Raw genomic sequence first — 11,522 nt, 5'->3', positions numbered from 1 at the left:
GCATGTGGGATCTTCCCAGACCGGGGCACGAACCCGTGTCCCCTTCATCGGCAGGAGGACTCTCAACCACTGCGCCACCAGGGAAGCCCGCTCTGCTCAATCTTATTCAGTCTCTTTTCTCTGTGTGTTTCATTTTGAATAGAGTTTATTGCTATATCTTTCAGATTGTTTATCTTTACTTCTGTGATGTCTAATCTGCTTTTAATTCTATCCAGTGTATTTTTATCTCATACTTTGCAATTTTCAACTCTAACAGTTCAATTTATGTCCTTCTATATCTTTCATAGCTCTATTTAACAAGTTTTAACTTTCCTTTAGTTTCTTGAACATATGGAATGCAGTATAATAACTGTTTTAATGTTCTTATATACAGATTCTATCACCTGTGTCAGGTTTTTGCAGCTTTCTTTAATCCCTGATCATTTTTGATTAGCTGCCAAACATTGTGAATTTTACCTTTTCAGGTGTTAGATATTTTTGTATTCCTATAAATATTTTTGAGCTTTGCTCTTAGATGCTTCTATACTACTTGAAAACAGTTTGAGCCTTCTGGTCTTGCTTTTAAGCTTTATTAGGTGGGACAAAAGCAGCATTGAGTCTGGGGTTAATTTTTCCCCACGACTGAGGCATGACCCTTTTTAGAACTCTAATCTATGCCCTCAGAACTGTGAAGTTTTCTTTCTTGCCACCGGGAGCAGGCACTGTTATCTCTCCTGCTGTCAGTTCTCTCTGATCCTTTAAACTGGTTGTTTTCTTGGCCTTGGGTAGTTTCTCCACTCTGTGCTGAACAGTACTCACCTAAATACTCAAGGTGGATGCACAGCAGATCTTCATAGTTCTCGCCATGGCACTCCTTCCTCTCTGGTAATCTATTGTGTGAATTTTTGATACCTTGGCTTACCCAGATTCCTACCTTTGTCTCCTTAAATTAGAAAGACTTCTGAACTTTCCCTGGGTTCTCTCTCCCTGCACCATGGCCTGGGAACTTTACCCAAACAGTAAACTTGGGAAATTGTAATTTTCACCTATTTTGTTTCCCCTCTCTCAGGAATTATTATCCTTCATTACTTAGTGTCTAATGTCTTGAAAGTCATTGTTTCATATATTTTGTCTGCTTTTTTAGTTGCATCAGGTGGGAAATTAAATCTAGTCCCTACTGCTCCATTTTGATGAGAACCTTAAGTTGCATCCTTTTTCTTAGGTAGACTGGTCTGTGATTTTGTTTTCTTATCTTATTGTGTGACTTTTTAAATCAAAGTTTTATTAGCCTCATAAAATAAATTGGATAGACTTCCCTCTTTTTCTATTTTTCAGAACTATTTGTATAAGAGAGGGAATATCTCTTCTTCAGATGTTTAAAAATTTGGTAAGGGTTGACTATAAAACTAAGTCTGTGATCTGCAAGGGAGAGGAAGTTCCAGACTTACAATTACTGATTCAATTTATTTAATGGTTGGTTTATTTAGTTTGTTCATTCCTTCTTATGTCATTTATGTAATTTATATTTTTCTTGAAGATTATCCATTTATTAATGTTTCCAATATATTTGAAATTGTCACAGAAACTTTCTATGATCAAAAAAAATGCTACTATCTATATAATTATATTCACCTTTCATTCCTAATACTGTTTTTTATGACTTTTCTTTTTTAATATTAATCATTACTGTTAGAAGTTTATTTTCTTAGTATTTTTAAGTATTACCCTTTTTTTTTTTTTTTTTTGTGGTATGCGGGCCTCCCTCTGTTGTGGCCTCTCCCGCTGCGGAGCACAGGCTCCGGACGCGCAGGCTCATTAGCCATGGCTCACGGGCCCAGCCGCTCCGCGGCATGTGGGATCCTCCCAGACCGGGGTGCGAACCCGGTTCCCCTGCATCGGCAGGCGGACGCGCAACCACTGCGCCACCAGGGAAGCCCTTAAGTATTACCTTTTAATTTTGTTACTCTTCTTGCTTTTTGCTTGCAAGTTTATTATTTTCTGCTGTCATCTTTATTATATCCTTCTATTTATTTGTAGGTTCACTGTGCTTTTTTTTCACTAGTTTTTATAATTTAGCTGAAATGACTTTCAATTATTTTCAATATATTTTGCTCTTAATAAATGCAGTAAGGACACTTGTATACTGTTTGAAAGTAGCATGTGTTTTCTCTGAACATTTTAAAGGACTTGTTCTTAATCACAAATTAACTGGAAAGTGAGTAGAATTATTGAATATTAGAGTTGGAAGCAATGTTTGGGTCCCAATGTTTTCATTTCATTTTTATGTTAGTTTTTTTTCAGGATTGCTGTCACAAATTACCACAAACTGTGGCTTAACATAATAGAAATTTATTGTCTCACAGTTCTGGAGGCTAGAAGTAAAAATTCAAGGTGTCTGCAGGGCCATACTTCCTCCAAAACCTATAGGGAATCTTTCCTTGCCTCTTAGCCTCTGGTGGTGGCCAATCCTTGGAATTCCTTGGCTTTCAGCTATATCACTCTAATCTTGGCTTCTGTTTTCACATGGGGTTCTCCATATGTGCCTGTCTTCACATTATGTTTTCCTCTTATAAGGAGACCACTCACATTGGATTAGGACCCACCGTAGTTTCCTCATCTTAACTTGATTACATCTTAACTTGATTACAAAATAAGGTCCATTCACAGGTGCCAAGGGTTAAGACTTCAACATATCTTTTGGGGGAGGGGGGCTGGTCACAATTTAACCCATAACAAACAACATAACCCAAAACTGAGACCCAGAGAGGTTAAGGAACTTGCCCAAGGCCAAATAGTTTAATGACTATTAATTACTATTCAGATTTCCCTTCTCATAGGCTTTTCTCAGGTATTACAAGATGTAACCAATTTCGAGTACCTCAGAGGGGAGTTCCATGATAAATATGAACTTCTGGGAAATAAAAATCTTTGCTCATCCACCAGGGGGAGCCAGGCTCAACAGGGCTCCCAGGACAGCCAGGAGTACGGAGAGAAAGAGATACAGGGAAGAAGGTAACACTGCTTTTCATATTATTGGTGTAAAACTATTGAACCACACTATATCTTCGTCCTGCAGAAGCTCAAATTAAACCATTCAAGACAAACTTAGTCTTTCCAAGAAAAAAAAAATCCCACAACTCTTAATTTCCTTTTTCTCTTAGTTCTGATAAAAGAGCGCCAATTCAAAGCCTGAGTAGTATCTCACACCCTCTGCCTTCTCTCTGGTATTTTGGCCATGGTATCCTCCAGTGACCTAGTCCCTTTGGGATTCCTAGAAAGCACTTTTATTTAAACTTACAGAAAAACATTTTTTTTTCCCCTCCAAAAGGAGAGTCTGTAAATGCATTCAGGAAGTAAGGCTACTATAAAGATTTCCTGAAGTATTTTGAGTTGACATTTGAAACACTCATTTTTCAATATAAGTAGTGGAAAACAGCAGATGGAAAGGCTGAAGGTATTTCTTGTTTTTTAAAAAAACAAACCACCAAATCTGAATGAAGAGCCAAAAGAAAGTGAGCTTATTGCTTTGGCAATTGGCTGGGAAATTGGACTTTTTCATGGTATTTCAGCTGCTCTGAGCTAAACTGGAGTTTGATATTAATTTATTCAAGTTGGTAAACTTCCAACTTAATTTTGAGACTAGAGTGAAGGTCTGGTCTGTATTGGAGGATTGCAGCAGAGACTCTACTGGCTGTAAGAAGAGACAAGGTGGGTGTGTACATACTGTCTATGGAGGGTCAGCTAAGACATCAGTGCCATTTTCTCTAGGGAGAAGCGGGGCTTCCAGAAGCAAGAGGCCCTGAAGGACCACCTGGAAAAGGACAACTGGCCTCAAGGTATGGAATTGACAGTGGTAGGGGAAGGGAAGCAGACTGCCTGAGTTCTGGTCCTGATACTAAGGAGCCATCTTAGGAGAAATTTGATGTTATTCTTGCTATGTCAAAGGTGTTTACTTTTGGCTTAAAATTATGGATACCAGCTTTTGAACTTTTGTAAGACAGCAAGTATGTATTATTCATTTTCATTTTCCTAACATCTGTCATTAAGTCCCAGCTTAGAGGAAGAGTTCAACACATTTTCTTAATAAACAGCCAAATTGACATTTAAAAAACACATAGTAAGGGAAAAGAAGACTTGAGATACATCAGTGAGATATCAAAGTCCATAAATTTTTTTTCAAATATTTATATAATCTCACAGAGTAATAAGAAATATAACCTTATTAAGTGGTACTTTCACAACATGGAATACATTTATTTTATACGTTGTAGAAATGTTAGTTGAATAACATCTTTATATGTCAAGATGAGAATATCCAAATTCATCAATAAGACCATTAGTGACATTATCTATAGCCTCTAAGGTGTCAGATGTTCCTGCATTTCTTATGTGCGGTCATCAATGACCATATAAAGATTCTGAAGAATTATATATGAGTAAAGTAAAAATAAAATCCATATATTTACTAGTGTTCTGTTTATAATTCTATTAAAATAGTAATTGATAGCTTAGATGTCTATGCCTTGTGAAAATATTGTCTAAAACTGCGTTGTTAACCTTAAATGTGAAAAACTGAAATATATTTGTAGAATTTCAAACATTTTAAATAATTGACTAACCAGACTCTGAGATCTATTTGTGGTGGGGTGGGAAGCAGGGAGTAAAAACATGAACAGAGAGTCCCTTTTCAACATGATGCAAAAAATACTTTTAGAAATGATTGCCTATGAACATTCATGAGAACTAACATTTTCTTGAATATACTTTTGGAAAACAGACCCTTGGAGTTATAACTGAAGCTGTGGGAATGAATGATAGCTCTGAGAAAGACAGCTAAGGTTTGAATCCCACATTTTACAGTAGCTGGAGCAAGAGCATTCAGAACAGCATGAAGACAGGCAGAATGCGTAGTAGTACCACGTTAGAGAAACCAAGGGAGAAAGGGTTTCAAGAGGCAAGCAATGGGTGGTGTCAAATAGACCAGCAGAGCAAGGAGAATATGCACTGACTGGATTTGTGGCTTTAAGGTGATTCGGGGCTTACGGAAGGCTATTGGAGAAGAGTGGTAGGAATATGTTACATATCCAAGGTATGTTATGGTTCAGTGTTGGCACTTTGTAATAATAGTTGGATTCTTACTGTTGGCTTCTGGGATGATTTAGGTCAAGAAGTTCAATTTGGTAGTTAATGGGAGAAAATAAATAGTTGTGGGTAGATTTCATTTCTGTTGGCATTAATAAGGATACAATAAGTTATATTCAATATTTGGACATTCAACAGGTTTTTTTTTAATTACCTGTGTCACTACTCTCGATTAGTATGCCTATTAGGGAGTTCTTTGCATGCCTGTGGATTCTACAGGTCACCTTTTCTTCTTAGTGAAGTGTCTGCATTGCCGATGACCTTGATATAGTCCAGTGGTTCTCAAGGTGCAGTCCCGGAACAGCAGCACCTGTTGCTGCTGTCAGAAATGTAAATTATTGGACCCCAATCCAGACCTATTAAATCAGAAACCCTGGATGTGGGCCCAGCAATCTCCAGGTGATTGTGATGCATGCTTCGGTTTGAAAACTGGAAAACTGTGGTATAGTCATTTATGTCATATATATTGAATGGCCTCGGCTACAAACCCCAAGGAGTTCTTTTGCTGAGCTAGGCACAAACTTAGGTATGGTGCCTTGCAGTTGAACCCTAGTGTAAGGATAGTTCTGGAATTCTCTGAGGCTTCTGGCTGAAGGTAATACAATTCTTTGGGGGGAGCATTGGTGTACACAACCCTGCTGGGGAACGCTAGGCAATTTCTAGCTCTGCACCAGGTTACTGCTCACTCATCTTTCTACCAGTTGAATTACTGGCCTCCTCTGGGAGAAAGAACTAGACTCTTCACTGAGGAAGAAACAAGGCTGGATTTTTAAAAAGTCTTATTTTATGCTTTAAAACTGAAATAGCACAGAAGCTGAAAAACAGCATGACAAATCATAGACGGCTTTCTTTTCTGAAACTGACTGTCTGAAAATCATCTGTTAATAGACCAAGGGGGCAAAAAAAACTGTAAAGTCAAATCAAAGGCCCCAAAGGAAGATACTGAACATAGAGTTTAGAAAATACTAAATCATACTGAATAAATGAAGACTGAACAATTCTGAAGTCATCCAATCTGCTCAGGAATATCAACAAACCCTGTGCAGCTGAGCTGGGCTTGGGGAACATCACTTTAAAGTAGGTATTCATTGACAATCTGGCCATGATATAACATTAAGGAGGGTCTGTTAACAGAACTATATTTTTATTATAATTTTTGTCAGGGTGATGAAGGAAAGAAAGGGAGCAAAGGAAACCAAGGACAGAGGGCATTTCCAGGGCCGGAGGACCAAAGGTGTTTCTTATATTCTCATTTGTGCTTTGGGGAGATTGTAATTGTGCCTGGTTTTAATGGAATATTAGATTTCCACTGTTTTCCTCTCACCAAATACAAAACAAAAGCCCCCAAATGAAAAAGGCTTTAGAAACCACACTATTTCAGACCATAATAGAATGGAATAAAGAGATTGCATAGGGCTTCCCTGGTGGCGCAGTGGTTGAGAGTCCGCCTGCCGATGCAGGGGACACGAGTTCGTGTCCCGGTCCGGGAAGATCCCATATGCCGCGGAGCGGCTGGGCCCGTGAGCCATGGCCGCTGAGCCTGCGCATCCGAAGCCTGTGCTCCGCAACGGGAGAGGCCACAACAGTGAGAGGCCCGCGTACCGCAAAAAAAAAAAAAAAAAGAGATTGCATAAAACATGTGATCTTCATTGAAATATTTATTCTGCTAGGAAAGAATCTGTGTGTCAGTCCTCTCTAGTAACAGCAAAATATTCAGTAGTTGGGATAAAGTTAGGACCATAGAAGATATCAATTCTCCATCATCTTGTTTTGCTGAATAAGAACAAAAAAGTCCCAGACTGAGCTGCAATGCAGTGAGGATGAGGGGCAGTGCTTCCGAAGGCAGGAGAGTGGGATTCTTGTCCTGCTCCAGCCCGGAACTTTTGGGGGCCAGTCAACTTCAATCGTAGAAAGAAAAGAGTAATAGTATCTATTTCACAGGGTTGTTGTGAAGACTTAAAAGAGTGAATAAAGAACTTAGCATGGTTCCTGGCACATCGTAAGTGTTCAATACATGGAGTTATTCAGAGAGGAAATAATCAATAGGTGAAATGGAAAGTAGGGCATATATGTCCTGATAAACTGCCCGAGACAGGGTGCTGAGGAAGAAGTAAGGAAATTGTGAAGCAAGAAATTAGATACGTGTCCTGACTAAGCAGGAGAGAATATTGAGGTCACCTGGATGTGTTCAGGGCTCTAGGAAGATGCTAACTGTAAGAAAGAAACAGGGAGTCTGTTCACGGACCAGACGATTAAAGAACAACTAAAAAAAAGGGGCACCAGCAATATATGAGCAGGTACAAAAAAAAAGGCATCCCCTAGAGACCAGTAATTCTTAAACTTCCGTGTCATCAGTATTGCCTGGGAGCTTGTTACAAACCCCTATTTCTTGGTGCCATGCCTAGAGATCTGGATTTAGTACGTGGGTGGGTCCCAAGAATCTGCATTTCCTAAATAAGTGTCTTCTGCTGCAGGTAGTTCAAGGAGCACATGATGAGAAAAGCCATTATATAGGAAATGTGTTGGATTAGTATTAACAACAGTGATTACTCTATGTCTTAGTTACACTGACTCAGCGTGAATATTTTTCTGTAATTTGAAAGGAAGTTTTTTCTGATAAAGAATTGCCATATTTCAAAACATACAACTAAATAAGGGTCTTTAAAAGAATTGCATACTTTCTGTGTATACAAGTTTGTATTTAAAAGTAATTGGCTTCTCTTAAAAAAAGTAGAATAGATTAAATCTAGAAGCATAATTTTGCTTCACCTGGTTTTAGTGAATATTTTAACAGGTTAATGTTTTATCCCTTTGCCATGGGATTGAATAGGGTGGTTATCTGTTGCCAGAACCCTGGCCATGTCCTGTGCCATTGCCATACAGGTTTGGAATTAAGGACTGGCCCCAGCGGCCAGTGAGCTCAGCCTGTTGGTCGTATTATGGAATCAGCACAGTGGGAGGCCTCAGCTGTGAAGATGGAGGTGGCTCCGGGCAGGAGTCATCACCAGTGAGTCTGATTGATAGAGTCGCTCCTGGAGGAAGCAGGAGAACCAATTAGTCAATTCTGTAAGGCAGGAGGAGGCCAATTTTTTGGTAAAGGTACAGTGAGCAAATATTTTAGGCTTTTTGGGCCAAGAAGCAAAATGGAGGATATTATGTGGGCACCTATTTAACAATCATTCAAAAATGTGAAAACCATTTTAAAATGATGGTTATATAGGTGCTGTACTGTAGAAATTAACACAACATTATAAATCAAACATACTTCAATGAAATAAGTTAAAAAAATAAAGACAATTGCTTTGCACACTGTTTTAAAGTGCAGTAGTGGTACTTATATCAGAATCACCAGAGGTGCCTCATAAATATTCATATTCCTGGGCCCAGCCCCTAGACCTATTGAAATAAAATCTCCAGGGCTGAAACCCTGGACCCTATATTTTACCAGATTTCTCTAATGATTTCTCTGTTCCCTAAAATTTGAAAATCAGTGATCTAGAACCAGGTAGGACAGAGACATTGCTTGTTGTTCCAGACTGAGTCTTTATTGAGACTCATACTGAGACAAAAAAAAAAAAAAAAGAGAAATGTTTTAATTTTCCTGTTCAAAATTTCATTTTTTTAAACCATAAACTCTCTCCTTTTAATAAGGGACGTGAGATACCACACAATGGAAGACTGATATACTGTGGACCATAAAATAAAATAACAAAGCAAAAAGTTATAAACTGGAAGGAACATTATTTGCCTACCAAGTGTACTCAAAAACTTACTCTGAAGGTATTTGTTATAATGGAACAATTATTTCCCTCTGAGCTTCCTGGCATACAAACACAAAAGTGAATCACCAGGAATTGCATGATTTTTATGAGCTAATAAAAGGATGCACAAGAGAGAGAAATTTCCTATTACTCAGGAATTAACTGAATGCATTTATTAAAGGGAGTGAAATTTTAACCATCAATAACTTTAATAGTGGTTTAACAAAGATGCTCAAATATTTTCACATTGGTCTGTGAAACAGGTCACAATACTTTAAAATGCTAGAAATACATTTTTATATTTTTTAATATAATTCCTGTATATGGTTTCCTTGTTTGACATGTAATGAGTATTTTGCCCTTTTTTTAGGGTGATCCAGGGATTACGAGCCCTTTTGGGATGCCTGGAACATCAATTCTTGGACCACCTGGGCCAAAGGTATGCATTCTTGGGAATAGTTTTTTTCTTTTTCTTGGGTCTTTGGCAGTTGGAGTGGGTAAAAGACTCATGAAACCAGTGAACTAGAATTTCAGTTTTGGAAGAACCCAAAGATATTATATAGCTCAACCCTGATATTTCACAATTAAGCAGATGAAAGGCCAGCAGCAAATTTAAGATTAGAAACCAGATTTCTTGCTCCTGGTCTTGAACTTGTCACTTTACCTTGAACTACCTCCCTTAAATCCTAGACCCTGAAGCATGTAAGAATTTATTGCATTTGTTCAGAAGAATCTGCTAATCAGAAAGTCTGGCAGAAAAGAAATCCACTCAGATGTAAGAGCATTCCTGGACATTTTCACAGTCTAAATATTTGAGTCTAGAGAGCCACCTATTATTTCAGTGGCCTTTCTCTGAACAGCTTAGTAGTCTTTACTGACAGTTTTTATTTGCTTAAGATTTGAAACTCCCCTCAAATACATTAGAAGATGTACTCTCTCAGGATCTGATTTTAATAGATTAAGCCCTTTATAATTGGCCAATGGCTTTTTTGCTCTGTGCCATTACGGTTTCTCATAAAATCTAAAGCCTGAAACTGTGAACATTATTTGAAATGTACAGGGAGACAGAGGAGGACCTGGGTTTTCTGGATTTAAAGGAGAACCTGGAATTGCTATTCGAGCACCAAAGGTATCCTTTATTCATGTTCTTTCGTTTTTTTTTTTTTTCCTGTATGTGAGAGAAGTGAAAGTAGATTTAATGCATCATAAGTTGATGATTGTGATTGTTCTACTTGAAGTCTCTACGTTGATGAACTGAAATGTAAGAATACACTATTTCCTTTTTAAAAAATCAAGCTAGCAGATCATTTATTTTTCATAAATGTGGGGGACGATAGCTCCTCTGGTAAAATGTTTGCTGACTAAACAGTTGATTGAAAATGCTTTTTGTAATAACTTTGATACGAGATTATATGGCCTCTAGCCTCCTTCATTTACATATTAATGGCCAATATATCTCTTCTATAAAACATTGTCCAAAAAGTTCATGTTTGGAAACTTTACTGAATCAGATTTCCCTGCTTTGTTGTCCATCTTTCAGAGTTATTTCAAATGAAAATGCAAATAATTATAGGAGAAGACAGCTTTTAGTAATCAACACTTTTTTCCCATGGCAACAAAGTACCATTTCCCTCCTCACATAAAACCCAGCATCAACCAAATTTTACATTCCAAATGTCAACAAGCACATCCCTGTTTACGAGAACAGGCTTTAGGGTTCCATAATCAGCACTTATTAAATTAGTAGCATGTTGTTATGTAGCTTTGAAGCTGGCTTTACTCTATCAGATTGTCTCTTCTAGATGAAAGGGTTCAAGTACTAACGTCAGTGATTTTCAAACTTCAAAAAAGAAAACTTAGAAACATCTTTGAAATATAATGCAAAAACTATTATATACTGACATAAGTTGGAGTGGTTCTTTTTGAAGGGTGAGGTAAGATCCTGACCTCTGCTGTTTTTAATCACTTTAAGAGTCCTCCTTCCTAGAGTGATGATCTTCTGGCTTATTTGAGACAGAAGAGGTTTCTGGGATGTGGCATTTTCAAGCTAAAACAGAGAATGTACTGGGCAAACCAGAACAAGATGGTCATCCTACTTCCCAGACTCTGAGGCACATAGGAACCCAAGATATGTAAAAATTCTATGGAAAACCAAGTTACGTATGACTCAAGGAAAAAATTCCAAATTTCCTAATGCTAAAACTACAGATATGACCTCAACCAAGAACATTTGGGTGACATTTTTCATATTGTTTGATAACTTCCTGAATCTGTGTATTCCTAGGTCCGTGATTTAAAGTAACTTCTCTCTACTTATACTATTCTTTACAATAGAAATAAAATCTAATTAAATGTGCAGCCGGGGTTTAAAAGCACCACCTGTTTTCTACTGATCATTATTAGGCATCGTTGGTGACAGTATTTAAAGTTACTTGGCTCTTCAATCAATTTTCTAATCCCTTGGCCTCTAATGATACTCCTTCTGCCATTCTTCCCTAATGCATTGATTTTTAAGCTCTTGGAGGGTTAAATGTCTGATAAAAGTTTTTTTTTTTTAACATCTTTATTGGAGTATAACTGTTTTACAATGGTGTGTTAGTTTCTGCTTTACAACAAAGTGAATCAGTTATACATATACAT

General features: G+C 37.7%; 1 protein-coding gene across 1 annotated transcript in view; it reads left to right on the top strand.

The window, feature by feature from the left end:
* Nucleotides 1-11,522, top strand: part of COL28A1 (collagen type XXVIII alpha 1 chain) — a 153,076-nt gene that overhangs the window by 70,542 nt on the left and 71,012 nt on the right. Inside the window, 7 exon segments of the mRNA XM_024131457.2 lie at nucleotides 2,923-2,991; nucleotides 3,748-3,807; nucleotides 4,915-4,923; nucleotides 6,285-6,472; nucleotides 8,005-8,128; nucleotides 9,253-9,321; nucleotides 9,943-10,127. Coding sequence (XP_023987225.1) covers nucleotides 2,923-2,991; nucleotides 3,748-3,807; nucleotides 4,915-4,923; nucleotides 6,285-6,472; nucleotides 8,005-8,128; nucleotides 9,253-9,321; nucleotides 9,943-10,127 — 704 coding nt within the window.

The sequence above is a fragment of the Physeter macrocephalus genome, chromosome 5 (genome assembly GCF_002837175.3).
Source record: "Physeter macrocephalus isolate SW-GA chromosome 5, ASM283717v5, whole genome shotgun sequence".
In the NCBI taxonomy this organism is placed as follows: domain Eukaryota; kingdom Metazoa; phylum Chordata; class Mammalia; order Artiodactyla; family Physeteridae; genus Physeter; species Physeter macrocephalus.
The sequence above is the reverse complement of the archived record's forward strand: the minus strand, read 5'-3'. Positions and strand labels throughout refer to the sequence as shown.